This window comes from Thamnophis sirtalis, unplaced genomic scaffold (assembly GCF_051295495.1).
Source record: "Thamnophis sirtalis isolate CommonGarterSnake01/CBP01778 unplaced genomic scaffold, rThaSir2_p1.2 scaffold_14, whole genome shotgun sequence".
Taxonomy (NCBI): domain Eukaryota; kingdom Metazoa; phylum Chordata; class Lepidosauria; order Squamata; family Natricidae; genus Thamnophis; species Thamnophis sirtalis.
In genome coordinates this window covers 48325369-48341756 of record NW_028261394.1, presented here as the reverse complement: position 1 = coordinate 48341756, position 16388 = coordinate 48325369, and the positions used below count along the sequence as shown (strand labels likewise).

At 52.2% G+C, this 16388-nt stretch overlaps 2 protein-coding genes across 4 annotated transcripts in view; one reads left to right on the top strand and one right to left on the bottom strand.

Moving 5' to 3' along the window:
* Positions 1-5848, top strand: part of PIEZO1 (piezo type mechanosensitive ion channel component 1 (Er blood group)) — an 82692-nt gene extending 76844 nt beyond the window's left edge. The window contains exons 35-42 of one of the 2 annotated variants that reach the window (XM_087728843.1): positions 155-302; positions 505-693; positions 1082-1174; positions 1371-1543; positions 2434-2556; positions 2756-2835; positions 4273-4468; positions 5095-5848. In XM_087728843.1, coding sequence (XP_087584969.1) covers positions 155-302; positions 505-693; positions 1082-1174; positions 1371-1543; positions 2434-2556; positions 2756-2835; positions 4273-4468; positions 5095-5344 — 1252 coding nt within the window. In that variant the 3' untranslated portion in view covers positions 5345-5848. The remainder of the gene's footprint in view (positions 1-154; positions 303-504; positions 694-1081; positions 1175-1370; positions 1544-2433; positions 2557-2755; positions 2836-4272; positions 4469-5094) is intronic. The other variant, XM_087728844.1, reaches the window with a different exon arrangement.
* A 289-nt stretch (positions 5849-6137) lies between these two features.
* Positions 6138-16287, bottom strand: CTU2 (cytosolic thiouridylase subunit 2). 2 transcript variants are annotated; one of them, XM_087728845.1, is made up of 15 exons: positions 16148-16281; positions 14840-14914; positions 14639-14717; positions 13882-13941; positions 13706-13766; positions 12479-12588; positions 10787-11103; positions 9618-9753; positions 9045-9176; positions 8850-8941; positions 8384-8487; positions 7848-7971; positions 7661-7721; positions 7278-7336; positions 6138-6274 (listed from the first exon to the last, which is right to left on the bottom strand). In XM_087728845.1, the coding sequence occupies exons 1-15, from the start codon at positions 16210-16212 to the stop codon at positions 6223-6225; spliced, it is 1527 nt and encodes a 508-aa protein (XP_087584971.1). In that variant the 5' UTR covers positions 16213-16281; the 3' UTR covers positions 6138-6222. The 2 variants fall into 2 exon arrangements, with proteins under 2 accessions (XP_087584971.1, XP_087584972.1); XM_087728846.1 differs by lacking the exon at positions 14639-14717 and having other exon boundaries at positions 16148-16287.
* Positions 16288-16388: the final 101 nt, after the last annotated feature.

Here is a 16388-nt window from a genome sequence, read left to right as displayed (position 1 = left end):
TCCTATCTCAATAAAAGGGGCTCTCAGACCCCCAATCTGGGTCGCTCCATCCCGAGAAAGATTATCTTTTCTCCACATTGGCCTCATGGATGAACCACGGGAACCCCAAACCCACCTCTGGAGGATCTGAAGATCACGTCTCTTGGCTCCACAGGTTTCGCCTGGTGCCTTTCTTGGTGGAGTTGCGAGCTGTCATGGACTGGGTCTGGACGGACACCACCCTGTCCCTCTCCAACTGGATGTGTGTGGAAGACATCTACGCCAACATTTTCATCATCAAGTGCAGTCGTGAGGCGGAGAAGGTGGGCCTCCACGCAAGGGGGAGAAGCATGGTGGAGCTGGGTCTTCTCTCTCTCTCTCTCGAGGGTTTCATCCTCAAGACAATCCCTGTAGTTTAGTAGGATAATAGTTGTAGCCCAACACAACTGGAAGGGGGGGGGGCAAGGGGCTTTTGGGAGAAGACCCCGGGTGCCATGAGCTGACCCGTTCGCTCTCTCCCTGCAGAAATACCCACAACCCAAGGGTCAGAAAAAGAAGAAGATTGTCAAGTACGGCATGGGAGGCCTCATCATCCTCTTCCTCATCTGCATCATCTGGTTCCCGCTGCTATTCATGTCCCTCGTCCGCTCGGTGGTGGGTGTGGTCAACCACCCCATCGATGTCACTGTTACCCTCAAGTTGGGGGGCTACGAGGTGAGAGGAACTGCCGGGCGGAGAAGCGATAGGCCACCCAGTTCCCAGATGCTGATGGCCCATGACGCCCAACATCCCTCTCGGTTAGCCATGCTGGCTGGACATTGTAGCTTGGCAAAGGCCCATGTCGGCTTCCAGGGGCAGGTGGGCTTAGCTCTTATAGCAGTTGCAGCCCCCCAAGGGTCTTGCACCCAGAGAGACCCAGAGATTGGGCAGGTTGAATCTCTCACAACTCCTCTGTATCTTGGGGGTGTCTCTCCGTTGATGGTGCCCCTGTGGCAGCTGTGAGACCTGCTCTATTGGAACCGAGTGTTTGTAGGATGGATCAGGGTTGACGGTGTCCCTGAAACTGGATCCCCTCCCCCTGCCCCCCTCCTTTCTTCTTCAGCCCCTCTTCACCATGAGTGCCCAGCAGCAGTCCATCCAGCCTTTCACCCCCCAGAACTACGAGCAGCTGACCAATAAGTTTGAACGGGAGCCGGTGAGTCCTGGCGGAGGGAGTACGGCACGAGGGAGGGGGATGCCCTCATTCAAGGGGGGTGGGTGGGAGGACGCCCATCTCTCCCCCACCCGTTAAAATGAAAGGAAGCCCTGCTGTGGTGGGCTTGGGCTGAATGGGGAGGGGGTGTGTGTGCCAAGCTGCGCCCTGCTGACCTGGGACTCTCTGCGGCCCGCAGCTAGCCATGCAGTTCATCACCCAGTACGGCTACGAGGATGTCGCCTGGGCCCGCATTGAGGGCAGCTCCGGGTCCCTGTGGAGCATCAGCCCCCCCAGCCGTGAGCAGCTGTGGCAGGAGCTGCACAACGGCTCCTCGGACATCACTCTGCGCTTCACCTGGAACTTTCAAAGGTATCTCAGACCAAGGCCGGGAAGCCCCCCTTGCAGGGCGGGGCGCTGCCTGCTCAGCCAAGGACGCCCCCGTTGGCCTTGTGAGTTTGCCTGGGGGGGCTCCCAAGATTGTTCCTCCCAGCACTTCAACGCTTAGGACAGGAGTCTCCAGCCTTGGCAGCTTGAAGTCTTGTGGACTTTAACTCCCAGAATTCCTCAGCCAGCCGTGCTTAGGGGGCTGTGGGTGCAAAAGAGCTCCATGGGTGGAGAGAGGGGACGGAGGGGTCTGAAACCAGAGTGGGGAGTGCTCCTCCTGCCGCCTTTACTTCCACTTTTCCTGGCTCCTCAAATTCCTTTCCTTCCAGAGAAGAAAGGAGGGAAGGAAGGAGGGAAGGAGAGAAGAAAGGAGGGAAGGAAGGAGGGAATGTAGGAGAGAAGGAAGGGGGGAAGGAAGGGGGAAAGGAAGGAGAGAAGGAGAGAAGAAAGGAGGGAAGGAAGGAGGGAAGGAAGGAGGGAAGGAGAGAAGGAGGGAAGGGGAAGGAGGGAGGGAAGGAAGGAGGGAAGGAAGGAGAGAAGGAGAAAAGAAAGGAGGTAAGGAAGGAAGGAGGGAAGGAAGGAGGGAAGGAGAGAAGGAGGGAAGGGGAAGGAGGGAGGGAAGGAAGGGGAGTAGGAGAGAAGAAACGAGGGAAGGAAAGAGGGAGGGAGGGAAGAAGAAGTAGGACCGTTGTAAGATAAGATGGATCTATGGGATGTTAAAAAAGCAATCTTCAAGTATATTGTCAACAGTAGGGAAAAATTGTTATAAATACATATTATTAATAACAGTTATGAGATCATATAATTGTGAATGTATATATAAAATTAAATATAATTAATTTAAAAAATTCCTTTCCTTCCTCCTCCTCCTCCAGGGATCTTAGCAAAGGAGGGAAAACGGAATACACCAGCCAGAAGCACACGATGGACCTCAACCAGAAGAGTCTCGTGCGGCAAAATTTGGCTGCCATGTTGCAGGGCACCCATCATGCCCCCGTGTGAGTCCCCCCTCCCTCCGCCCCTTCCAGCAAGACCCCCGTGGCCAAGTGGGCCAGTGACTCTGTGGGGCCAGCGAGGTGGCGGAAGGGCCTCGACTGCAGGGGTCTGAATTGAAGCCCAGCGCGGCTTCACCCATCTGCAAAGACCTCCCTGTGTTTTCAGGCTGCTCTATCTGGCTGTCTTTTGTCCTTGTTCCAGGCGGATACCCCACCTCTTCCCACCCTACATACGGGCACCCAGTGGCCCCGAGGCAGACCCAGTTGGGCCCCTGCTCCCAGGTGAGGACACCGGACGGAAACTGCTTTGCAGAGACTCAAGACTGACCTTGAGTTCCCCAGTTCCTCTCTCTGAGTTCATTCATTCATTTATTAAATTTCTATGCCGCCCAATCCTGGAGGACTCCGGGCGGCTTACAGAAATGAAAAAAGATTAAAAAGAATTATTAAAAACAATTGGACACAACAAGGTTAAAAAGGGAAACACAACAAACACCCAATCAGGAGGGGGCTGGACCTCCATCAAGGGGTCAACAGCCCCAAGCCTGCCGGAAAAGCCAGGTTTTAATGGCTTTGCGAAAGGCCACGAGAGTGGGCAGGGCCCGGATCTCTGGGGGCAGCTCATTCCACAGGGCCGGAGTGGCAACAGAGAAGGCCCTACTCCTAGGCGTCGCCAGCCGGCATTGTCCCGCTGACGGCACCCGGAGAAGGCCCATCCTGTGCGATCTTATTGGTCTGAGGGAGGTATGTGGCAGCAGACGGTCTCACAGATACCCGGGTCCTAAGCCATGTTGATGTGGGTTCCTGGTCCTAGTTGGAAAAGAATCCAGGCGCCAGAACCCACTACCACCACCACCACCAGCAGAAATACCCGTGTGCCATCATAAGAACAGCCTGGGCAGTTTTCTGGCTTTTTAAAGGGAGGGGGAGCACAAATGGCTCCATTTCCCTGTCCCTAAAAAAGCCAAAATCAGGCCACTGACATTTTTGGCTAGCCTTCCATCTCTGCTTCCCTGCTTGTCTTTGAGACAGAGCTCAAAATTAAGTGTGGTGCAGTCAGGAATCTTGAGTTTTGGTGACACGTAGTTTGAAGCCCCAGCAAGAGCAGCAGAAGGAATTAAATAATAGCAGTAGCAGTTAGACTTATATACCGCTTCATAGGGCTTTCAGCCCTCTCTAAGCGGTTTACAGAGTCAGCATATTGCCCCCAACAACAATCCGGGTCCTCATTTCACCCACCTCGGAAGGATGGAAGGCTGAGTCAACCTTGAGCCGGTGAGATTTGAACCGCTGAACTGCAGATAGCAGTCAGCTGAAGTGGCCTGCAGTACTGCACTCTAACCACTGCGCCACCTCGGCTCTCCATTAAAAAGGTCAAACGGACAGATAGAGCATCTTTTTCTCGTTTCAAAAGTTTTATTTCTTTTAAGGCAAACGTTTCATCATTCCTCAATCAGTAAGACAGCGAAGTACAAATTCTTGTACGTCAAAATAATTCTAGTTTACCACCAAATTCTTGCCTAGCCTAATATATACCCCTCCCTCCCTCTTCGATGCCGCTCCTAAACAGAGCAATCAGGGCTGGGAGGACTTTTAAGAAACGGGGGGCCAACCCATGAGGAAGAGCGCTCTCAGCGCCTGGGTGGACGCCTCTCTGTAAGTGGGAGGGGGAGTCCCTTTTCCAGCCCCTTCTTCCCTCTCCCCGTCTCCTCTCCCCAGACGGAGAAGACAGCTACCTGGATGTGGAAGTGCAGCTACAACAGCAGAGGGTCCGGCCCGGGAATAGCAGCACCAGTTTCCTGGAGTGGTGGATGATCCAGCTGGCCGACTGCCAGGAGGAGTGCCACATCCTGCCCATGGTCATCTTCAGCGACAAAGTCAGCCCCCCCAGCCTGGGCTTCCTGGCGGGATACGGGTGAGTGAGAAACCCACCAGCCCATAGGGTGCCAGGTGCGTTCGGGACAGGGAGAGAGAGGCATACTCGAGTGTCACAAGGATAGGCTGTGTTGGATGCAAGGGAGCAGCAGGAAAGCTGGGCCTGAGATTCCCCCCCCTCCCCAATTGAATGGGGGTCCCTGGGCCCACCTGGCTTTGCTGCAGCTGGCTCACTTTGACCCCCCCCCCACCCATGACAGCACTCAGAAGATGGTTAAATGCTACCCCCTTGTGTCTGAAATGCCACCAGGATTTCTTTGCTCGCAGAGGTGAATCGCTTCCAAAAATTTAGCCACCTAAAAGGGGGAGGGTCCCCAGTGTCCCTCCCACCCCACATGCCAAGCTTCTCTAAGGGGAGGGTTTGAAATGATCCAACCCTCCACGCACAGATCAGAGAGGCAACGGTTGGTCATTCGGTCCCTTTCCAAGGCTTCCTCTAGGATCAGCCAAGGGGCTGAGCCTTGGGATCAGGGCCTGCGGATCCTGCCCAGCCCGCCTGCTGGCGCTTCGTAGGTCGTGCGAATGGTGTTGGTGGGAGGGCTGCGTGTCAGGGGGGGGAGCTGCGCAGGGGCGCTACACAAGGTCTCTCTCTCTCTCTCTGCTCAGGATCATGGGCCTCTACGTCTCCATCGTGCTGGTGATCGGGAAGTTCGTGCGAGGCTTCTTCAGCGAGATCTCCCACTCCATCATGTTTGAGGAACTGCCCTGCGTGGATCGAATCCTGACCCTCTGCAGCCACATCTTCCTGGTTCGGGAGACGGGAGAGCTGGAGCTGGAGGAGGAGCTGTACGCCAAGCTCATCTTCCTCTACCGCTCGCCAGAGACCATGATCAAGTGGACGCGGGAGAAGGACTAAGGAGGGAGCCCCCTTCACCCCCACAAACAGCCCTGGGAGACAGAGCCCAGCCGCTGGAACCGGGCTGTCGAGCCAGCCAGACTCCAGTCCTGGACACCAACTCCTCCTACCCCGCCTCTTCTGCTGGAGGCTCTGGGGTGGGGCAGCCCCATAACCTGAGCCACAGTTTGAGAAACACAAAACACTTTTTGAAACACTTTTCCTTTTTTTTTTACAAAATGAAAATGAAGATATTGCCCAGTCCCAAACCTGGACTCCCGTTTCCTTCCCCCCACGGAGACCAGGAAGTGAATGGCTGTCCTGCTGCTGAAATGTCCAGAGCCCCCTCCCCTGACCCTCCCTCTCGGCCCCGCTGCTGGGAACAAGGGCTGCTGGGAATCTACAAACTTATTTTTTTTACAGGAGGCCATTTTATTTATACAGATCTGTACAATAAAAACAAAGCTGTGATTTTAAAAAAAAGACGGTGTGAAGTCAAGGTGGACTTTGGGGGAGAGAAATTCCTCTGGTTCAGCAGTCGAGCTTCTCCAGAGAGGCCTGGAAGAGTTTTGGGGGAGAGCTTAAATGAAGCCTTAGGAGGTCTGGATGGGGGTGAGGCCCATGTTTTCCTTGGGACGCTTCATAAAACTTCTGTGAGCACGGCTTCTCCCTTTGCCTCTTTTAGGATTTCAATCCTGTGCACAAAAATAGAAATTCAGTTCACTTGGGCATCCAAGGAGGTGCCAAACTGGCAGATGGGAAACATCTGGATCCTTCTTGGCTCAGTCTGGCCGCTGCGGAATCCAAGACGATTCCTCTGCTTGAAAAAACACTTGTGGAAGCAGAGTGTCTGGCCGTTAGGCCCACGAACAGTCCTCCCCCTGCGTACCCGATGCAAATCAAGCATCGTCTTCAAGCAAGAATTCCTGGATTTCTTGCTTCATCGCAGCCCTGCAAAGAAAGTGGAAATGGGCATCACCGCAAATCTGGGTTTGCGTATCACTCTAGACTAGGGGTCTGTTCGAATAGCATGCCAATTCCTGGGGAATTCTGGGGTTGGAATCAGTGATGAAATTCAAATATTTTTAATACTGGTTCTGTGGGTGGGCGTGGCAGGGGAAGAGCCGAGGTGGCGCAGTGGTTAGGGGTGCAGCATTGCAGGCCACTTCAGCTGACTGTTATCTGCAGTTCAGCGGTTCTAATCTCACTGGCTCAAGGTTGACTCAGCCTTCCATCCTTCCGAGGTGGGTGAAATGAGGACCCGGATTGTTGTTGGGGGCGATATGCTGACTCTGTAAACCGCTTAGAGAGGGCTGAAAGCCCTATGAAGCGGTATATAAGTCTAACTGCAATTGCTATCTATCTATCTATCTATCTATCTATCTATCTATCTATCTATCTATCTATCTATTTATCTATCTATCTCTGTCTGTCTATCTGTCTGTCTGTCTGTCTATCTATCTATCTATCTCTGTCTGTCTATCTGTCTATCTATCTATCTATCTATCTATCTATCTATCTATCTATCTATCTATCTATCTATGGATTGTTGGGGGCGATATGCTGACTCTGTAAACCGCTTAGAGAGGGCTGAAAGCCCTATGAAGCGGTATATAAGTCTAACTGCTATTGCTATTGCTACTGCAAACTCTCCATTCCCACCCCACTCTGGGGCCAGCCAGAGGTGGCATTTGCCGGTTCTCCGAACTACTCAAAGTTTCCGCTACCGGTTCTCCAGAACCTGCTGGATTTCACCCCGTGTTGAAATCCAGATATCTTAAAAAGCTGCAGCTGGGAGGGCAGATGGAGCAGATTACTCGGCTAGGAAGCAATGCACCGTTAACAAAAAAAACTCCCAGCAGCCTCTTTGGGCCGCACTGCTGTTCCTGGAGGAGAGCAACGCAATCTCCTTTCTCTTGGCACAAACCCCCCCAGAAAATCACCTCGCCCCTACCTGCATTGCTGGCGCTCGGCCTCCTCGTGAATGTATGGCGGGAGAGACTCCACGCAGCTCTGCAAAGGGATGGCTGGAGTGAGGAAGGGCAGCAGGGTTCTAGCAGCCTTGTTACTTTTACAAGGGTAGCCCCTTAATGACCCTCAAACCACAGCGTGGGACCCCAACTGCCCCCCCCCCCACAGAACAGTAACCTCCAAAGTTCCTCCAAAGCCAGAACAAAGTCCCAGCAACCAAAATCTTTAACCCCAAGCGAAGGCCCGACTGCACCCCTTTTAACTCGAGCCACAGAGCGGTTTGTCCTCAGCCAGGCGGCTTCTGTCTCGGGCCCAGCCCTGGGAGCAGCTGAGTCCTTCTGCTTACACAAACCCTCGCACACCTACCAGCTCCTTGAATGTTAGACGGCAGCCATAGCAGAGCAACGGGACAAGGTGGGAGCTCTCTCTGGGGTGGGAGGGAAGCAGAACATCAGTCACCAATGCTGCCTAGTGGTTTATTAGGGGAGGGGGCCAAGGAGAGCAGGGCGGCTCTTCCACACGCAGCAGAAGATTCTCTCTGAGGGGGTCTCACCTTCCTGCTGGGGGTTTTCCGCAGCAGCCTGCCTGGATGTCTCCTCCGCAGCCTCCCTCCTCAGCTGGAGGCCGCCGGCTGAGTTTTTCGGAGAGCAGCGTGGCCTGCAAGGAGGACCCGTCCTCTGTCAAGGAACAAGAGTGGCGGCCGCTGAGAGCTCGTCCTTGGGCCGAGAGGCAGAAGCCTCGACAGCTGAAGCTGGGTTCTTAACACCCTGCAGTCAGCAAACCTCGCGGCACCCGGAGCTCAAGGGGTGGAATACGCCTCTCCTGGACGTGTCAAACCAGCAGGCAGTCGCGTCTCTTTCATCAAGCAGCAAGTGTGCATTTATCCCCATGCCTGTTTGGCAAAGCAGCAGGGAGGGAAAGAGCGCCCCCCCATCTCCCAATATTTCAACTCCCAGGTTGTGCCAAGGAGGACTGGCTGTAATTCTGACACCGTGGAGGTCTGGCTAACATCTCCGTCCTTGTCTGTTCTAGAACAAAAGTTAATCTAGAAGTGAGTCCCCCCTCCCCCCAAAAAAGAAGACCACTTGCCAACATTGGTGTCCAGGGGGCAGAGGCAGAGAAGGCAGCGGGCCGGTGCTGTCAACACATCAGACTGGACCTCTTGAGGGCCCGTACTCAGCTTCTCTCCTGTCCTGGAACAGAGCAGAGGGGGCTTCAGGAAGAGGCCTGGAGGGAAGCCCACCTCCTGCCTGGCCCATTCACGCTACCTGCACCCCCTGAAGGGAGGACATGAACTCCCTTTGGAACTAGGTGCCACTTGTTTTAACGCGGCGCTTGAAAGGATCCTCCCATTAAAACTGATTTTCAGAAGACAAGCCAACATCCCCCCTCTCTAGCTTGCTCTGCTTTGCCCACAGAAGCCGTCAGCAATGCTGCAGGGGGCCCACGAGTGTGAGGGAAGGGAGTCACGCCTAATGGTCACCACTGCTGAACCTTTGCCAGGCACTTCTTCATTTGTTGTCCTCCTTTACCAGACAAGGGGAGGGACGCTCACCGGTAGACTGTGCTGAGGGTGGAGGGAAATTCCGACTGCAGCTTGCAGAGGAAGCTCTCTATCAGGAGGTGGATGCTGGCTCTGTCGGAGGCCTGGAGGAGGGGAAAGCCTCCGTCACGGCTGCTCAGACCCTCCTGACCCACCCAAGGGGATCCTCCTCGGTCCCTTCCAGCCAAATTCCTAACGGACACCTACTTTGGTGTCCAGGCCAGGCGTGAAGACGGTGGGCACCCTGAAGAGGTAGTTGTAGAAAGCGATCTCTTTGGCTGGATATTCCCGCATCGGACGCAGGATTAGGACGTCCCCATAACGGCTATCCAAGAAGCCCTTTGCAGGAGGAGAAAGGGAAAAGGGAAGCAAGGCCAGATCAGGGAGCAGGAAGGCAGAGCAGCAGGCACCCCAACATCTCGGGGGGATTCTGGGACGGAGATTGAGCGGGGGGAAAGCTCCACCTGGCTTCTCTGGCCACAGCATGGAAGCCTGAATCCCAGAGGCCTTGCTTTTCTTCTGTAGAATTATCCTGTCTGTCTGTCTGGGAAATATTCCTCAGTGGGCTTATCTCGGGTGAAACGTCAAGTTTAGCCACTGGATTCTATGCAGGTTTAAGTTAAGAGTTTCCTTCCCCTTCAGGGACAAGACCTCGCTTCCTAAAGCTCAGGGAAGCTGCTTGCAAGGATGTCTGAACCGAAGAGCAAGGCCCCGAGGGGCCAAAACACGGAGCATGCTCCGTCCAGTGGGTGGGGAAACCGTGAGCCGCTTTGTTCTCACCGTGTCCAGAGCCAGGAAGGCCCCCCGTCCCAGAGAGAGGCTGGCCAGCAGCTTCACGCTCACACGGGTGCAGCTGTCTCCCACCATCACCTTTGTGTATCCGTTTCTCCGAGCCACCTGCAGCATCAGGTGGGTCCTAAAAAGCAAAGATCTCTCTCTCTCTCTCCCGTCCCAGCCAAGAATCTGGGATCCAACCAGGGGCCCAGAAAGCAATAAACCGTTTGTTTTCCTAGAAACAGCAGCCTAGAATGCCCTATAACCAGCCATCTAGAACAGTGTTTCTCAACCTTGTCAACTTGAAGATGTCTGGACTTCAACTCCCAGAATTCCCCAGCCACCATGATCATCATTGCAAAGGATTCTGGGAGTCGAAGTCCACACATAAAGAATGATCTAGGCCAGTGTTTCTCAACCTTGTCAACTTGAAGATGTCTGGACTTCAACTCCCAGAATTCCCCAGCCACCATCATGATCATCATTGCAAAGGATTCTGGGAGTCGAAGTCCATACATAAAGAATGATCTAGGCCAGTGTTTCTCAACCTTGTCAACTTGAAGATGTCTGGACTTCAACTCCCAGAATTCCCCAGCCACCATGATCATCATTGCAAAGGATTCTGGGAGTCGAAGTCCATACATAAAGAATGATCTAGGCCAGTGTTTCTCAACCTTGTCAACTTGAAGATGTCTGGACTTCAACTCCCAGAATTCCCCAGCCACCATGATCATCATTACAAAGGATTCTGGGAGTCGAAGTCCACACATAAAGAATGATCTAGGCCAGTGTTTCTCAACCTTGTCAACTTGAAGATGTCCGGACTTCAACTCCCAGAATTCCAGCGTTCGCTGGCTGGGGAATTCTGGGAGTTGAAGTCCAGACATCTTCAAGTTGACAAGGTTGAGAAACACTGATCTAGAAGGACCAGATGAAACGGCCTTTTGACTATGAAACCCATTCTAAGTCCAGGGGCTGCTTGCAAAGGCATCCTTTTATCAGGAACGTCAGCCGGTATGAGGCTCCTGAGCTAAGAAAGGGCACTGAATGGGCCTCTCTGTGAAGAGGGCTGGAGAGCAAGAATCCGCGAAGACCCCTGCAAGCCTCCTTTTTAGTTCCCATCCAGCTCACAAGTTAGGTGGGCATTCCTAACTTCACTCAGGATCTGGGCTCACCGGAGAGTCTGCAGGAGATCCTCTTTTGCAGTTAGGGATCTGACACCCACAAAGAGGCGGGCCAGCTCTTCCGCGTGGGAAGCAAGGGAAGAGCCGGCTTCCTCCAGAACCGCCGACCATCCCTGCCACGAGAAGCCTTGCGTGCTACACTCTGCCAGCCGGTCCTCCAGGGAAGTCGCCGTGTCCGCCCTCTTCTCCCGCTGCTGCTGCTGTTGCTGCCACCTGGTGAAATCAGCCACTGCTTCCTTGTAGCTGGGAGGCTGGTCAGGAGGACTCTGGGTAAGCGAGTTCAGGACCGAAGCGGGAAGGTCAAAAACCTATGAGAGAGCAGGACGACACGAGTTAGGTCAAACGCAAACTGTAGGAGAAGCGTCGAGGCTGCACAAACTGCAATTGCTTTGACAGATTTTCAGAACTAGGAGTTATGTTTCCTTCCCACCTTGTCAAGCTTAAGATCCGGACCCTCCCCACTCTCTCGACCTCCCACTAAAACCTAGCTATTCCAGCAGGCCTGGGGCTGTTGACCTCATGAATGAAGTCCAGCCCCACCCAGATTGAGTGTTATGGTGTGTTGTTGTTTTTAAATTGTTTCTCTTTTTCTATTTTTAACTCTTTCTCTTAATTTGGGACCACTGGAGTTCCCTCTACCTTTCACTGTCTCTCTGGGACAGATTAGCTCCGAAACGAATCGTCCAGATGACCCGGTTTAGATGGTCTCTCAGGAACTGCCTGAAAGTCCATCTTCTCACTGCTAAGCCCCAAATGATGTTAAAGTTAATGCTGTTTTTCCCTTATTCTTTTTTTTCCTTCTGAAAGTGACAATACTAGAAGTGCATCTATGTTATCAACTTCCCCTTTCACAACACGATTTCTCTGACTGTTGTTTTCTTTCCATAATACAAAAGTGGGCAGATTAAGCTGGGGCAGAGTTCATAGCGCACAAAGGATTATGCTTGATGGAGGAATGATAATCCTGTCCTGCCTGGGGGGGTCTTCCTAGGATCTGCCTTTCTGATGCCCTTACTCACTTGTTTCTCCATCTCAGAAACTTCCGGATATGTGGAGCTCAACTCCCAGAACCTCCCTAGCCAGCCCCAAAATTGCTGAGGATGTGAAACACCGCTCTAATTCAATTTGCTGAACAATACTATTAATAATAGTAGACCGTCGAATAGCGAGACCGTCTTCTGCCACATACCTCCCTCAGACCAATAAGATCGCACAGGATGGGCCTTCTCCGGGTGCCTTCAGCGGGACAATGCGACGCCTAGGAGTAGGGCCTTCTCTGTTGCCGCTCCGGCCCTATGGAATGAGCTGTCCCCTGAGATCCGGGCCCTTCCCACTCTCATGGCCTTTCGCAAAGCTATTAAAACCTGGCTTTTCCGGCAGGCCTGGGGCTGTTGACCTCTTGACTGAGGTCCAGCCCCCCCCTCTGATTGGGTGTATGCTGTGCTTCTTTTTAACTTTGTTGTATCCTATTGTTTTTAAATTCTTTTCAATATTTTCATTTCTGTAAGCCGCCCGGAGTCCTTCGGGATTGGGCGGCCTAGAAATTCAATAAATGAAACGAAATAATAGCATTTCCTTCCAGGCAAATCACATCAAAGCAGCTGGCTGGCTAAGGCCGTTGCTGTTGATGCCACATCACCAAAATGTGCTGCAGGGAGGGTGCTGAATCTCAGCCATATTTACCTCCTCCAAGAACACCAGATGATAGGGAAATCCTGTGGCTCGCAGGACAGACTCTACCTGACTGCAGGTTTTCACTCGCTCGTCCAAACTCCGTCCGCACACAGCTCCCTCTGCACAACAAAACCAAAACTCTCAGCAAGGTGGCTAGTCTGAAAGAACCTCAACAGCCCTGGGAAGATTCCCTGCCACGGTATCTTCAACCATGGAAGATACTGGACTTTCAGTGAGACCTGAGGACTTGAACTCAAGACAGCTAAGAATTCTGGGAATTGAAGTCTGCAGGTTATAAAGTTGCCATAGTGGGCCACCCTTGATTTAGAAGGATGGGTCATGTCAGCCTCCGCTTTGCTACTGCTTCGGCACCTGGGATAGCAATAGCAGTTAGCAGTTAGACTTATATACCGCTTCATAGGGCTTTCAGCCCTCTCTAAGCGGTTTACAGAGTCAGCATATCGCCCCCAACAATCCGGGTCCTCATTTCACCCACCTCGGAAGGATGGAAGGCTGAGTCAACCTTGAGCCGGTGAGATTAGAACCGCTGAACTGCAGATAACAGTCAGTTGAAGTGGCCTGCACCCTAACCACTGTGCCACCTCGGCTCATTGGATGGACTGGCCCCTTATTTTGGGACTCCCCTGGCTTCGTAAATGGAACCCTCGCATTAACTGGAGGAAGGGGGTGGTTATGCATTCGCACTAGCGCACCCCCTGAAAGGGAGGTTGAATCTCTAAGACGCTGCTGATTCTAACCCCACATTGGCGGCCAGGGGGCAGGAGAGGATCGAAGGGGAAGAAAAAATTCCGAAAGAATATTGGGATCTAAGGGGAGTGTTTAGTGATAAATCTTCTGATAAACTCCCCCCACACACACACACACAGGCCCACTGATTGCACCATTGATATTTTGCCCGGGGTGAAGCTTCCCAGCCCCAGAAGCCCCAGATATATTCAATGTCCCCTAGGGAAATGGAGATGAGGAGATTCATTGACAAGAATTTGGAAAGAGGTTTCCTCTGATTTCAACCTTTCAATGCCCAGTAATGCTTGACAGTTAATCTGCTCAAAGGGAATCGACTTTGGAAACCAACTTCCCTCAGCACACCCCTCTGCATCTCTCAGGAAAGCGGCCATCTTCGCAAGCCGCAACATTTCAGTCGAAACAAACTGCCTGCACAATCACTCGGTCCCCCACAAATTATGGAGAAGGCACGAGGCTGCCAACACAAACCGTCAATGTAAATTATTCCTGGTCTGAAGCGAAGTTTCTTGGGGGCTTCTCGGTTGAGGCCCTGAGAAGAGGAAGCAAAGCAGGCTTCGATTCAAAAACTTTACCCAGGCTATCATGCTTCATCTACCAGGGGCTGTTTGGCTGCCCCCCCCCCCCTGCTTGGAAGTCAAACATACCTCTTGCACCTGCCTCAACATTGCGCTGGAAGCAAGACCCCCCGAAAAAGCCAGGAGAACCTAAAACAGTAGGGAGAAAGCATCACAACATTTGTTTCCTGTTTTTTTATTATTATTATTATTATTAAAGTATTTTTATTAGTAAAAGAAAAATACAACAACCAATAACTGGTAAAAGACAATACAACATCCACTGTTTCGCTTTACATTTGACTGCGTTTCAAGACATTCCCATAATATCAAAATCATTATAGACATCAAAGGTTAGGTATCTTCTTCCCTCCCTCCCTCTTTCCTTCCCTTGTTTCTTCTTTCCCACTCCCCTTCCTTCCCTCCCTCCTTCTCTCCTTCCCTCCTTTCTTTTCCTTTCCTCCTTTCCTTCCCTTTCCTCTCTTCTTCCCCCCCTCCTTCTCTCATATCTTCCCTCCCTCCTTTCCTCCTACCCTCCTTCCTTTCTCTTCTCTTAAGTTCCCTCCTTTCTTCCCTCCTTCCCTCCTTCCCATCTACTCTCCTTCTCTCCTTCCTTCCCTCCCTCTTTCCCTCCTTGCTTCCCTACCTTCTTCCCTTCCTCCTTCCTATCCCACTTTCTTCTCTTTCTTCTCTCCTTCCTTCTTTTCACCTCTCCCTTCCCTTCTCTCCTTTCTCTTCCTTCTTTTTAACCTTCCCCCCCTTCTTCTGCCTTTCCCTTTTTCCTGTTTTTAGTTGCCATCCTGCCCGCCTCTCTCTTGCCCTGAAGCAGAAGAGATGACGACAGGACCTTCTCTCCAGGGTAGATGCAGCGATTCTTCCCAAGCATGGCACGGAACTTGTGAACGAAATAGTCCTTGAAGCAGCCCCTGCAAAAGGAAAAAGCCCAGATTCATTGCCAAGGGGGAAAAAAATTCTGCACAAGGACAGAAAGACCAGTTCTGAATTATTCAAAATTCTGCACGACATTCAGTTGCCCAGTTGAACTTACTTGCAGAAGGCATCTCCAGCACGAATGCTCACCACGGGAGAGGCATCCTTGCACTTGACGCATTTGGAGTCACAGCTGGGAGAAGAGAAGGTTGCAAAAGAGCCTTACTGGATACCCAAATCTTATTCTCTCCTGTGTCTCTCCCGTACGGAAGTTGAGACACTAGCAAAAAGCAATCCCTTTTTCATATAAACCAGTGGTAGTCAACCTGGTCCCTACCGCCCACTAGTGGGTGTTCCAGCTTTCATGGTGGGCGGTAGGGGTTTGTAACTCTGCTTTATAAATTTTATAAAGTTACTTCCCTACTTTATAAATCACCATTTACTGTGGAACCAGTGGGCAATTAAAAAATTTTAATACTACCAGAAATACAAAAGTGGGTGGTAGGTATAAAAAGGTTGACTACCCCTGATATAAAGAGTCTTTTATCAGCTGTGGCAACTTTTAAGATGGGTAGACTTCAACTCCCAGAATTCCTCAGCCTACCCATCAATCCATCCACTGGGCTGGGAGATTCTGGGAGTTGCAAGTCTACCCATCTTAGCCAATAACATTTCACATATATTGTGCCTTGACAAGGTTTGAATTGAATTAAAAATTGCCAGAGTTGATAAAACACTCTCTGAGCACGTGTGCTGACTAACGGTTTGGTTTTTTTTTGGTAAAAAATGTTTTCTGTTTTTAGAGTCCTATACACATTTACAAGTATACATTCTCATAGTTATCATGCTTATCACATTTGAACACTTTTAAACATTCATTTTTCCGTACAAAAATTAAAATATCCGGTCAGGATTGCTTTGCTTACCATCCCAGAGACCTATTTTGTTTCTCCACCATCCTACTTTCCTTTCCTTTCCTCCCTCCCCACTTTCTTCTTTCGTCCTCCTCTTTCCCTTTCCTTCTTCCTTTTCCTCTCCTCTGCTCCTCTCTACCTCTTCCCTTCGTATTTCGCATCCCTTCTTCCCCTCCTTCCCTTCTTCTTCTCTTAATGGTTGCTTAAGCCAGGGAGGTCCAAACGTGGGAACTTTTAAGACTTGTGGACTTCAACTCCCAGAATTCCCCAGGCAGCCATGCTGGGGAATTTGAAGTCCCCAAGTCTTAAAAGTTCCCACGTTAGGACCCCCTGATTTAGGTTCCCACGTTAGGACCCCCTGATTTAGGTTCCCACGTTAGGACCCCTGATTTGCTGAGCAATCAGCGTGCCTGCGACTGGCCTCATTGCTGGTTCATGCAATGGTGGCTTGCTCAACCAGCCATGGATTTGCCTGCATGCTTCCCCGAGGCCAGCGGGCAAGGCTTCCTCACCGGCCCCGGGGCTCCTCCCTCGGGAGCGGCTCCCCTCCGCAGCCGCCCTCCCCGCCGTCGCACATCGCCGCCTCCGCTGTGGCCGGGAGACCACAATTCCCAGAGGGCCCCTTGGCGCTGCCGCGCGCCGCGATGACGCCGCGCCGTGGTGCGGGAAGTCTCGCGAGAGCCGCGGGGACGAAGTGGGCGGGAACTCCGGCACCGTCCCGGCCTGGGACGTGCCGAGGTCGCGGGGGCGATG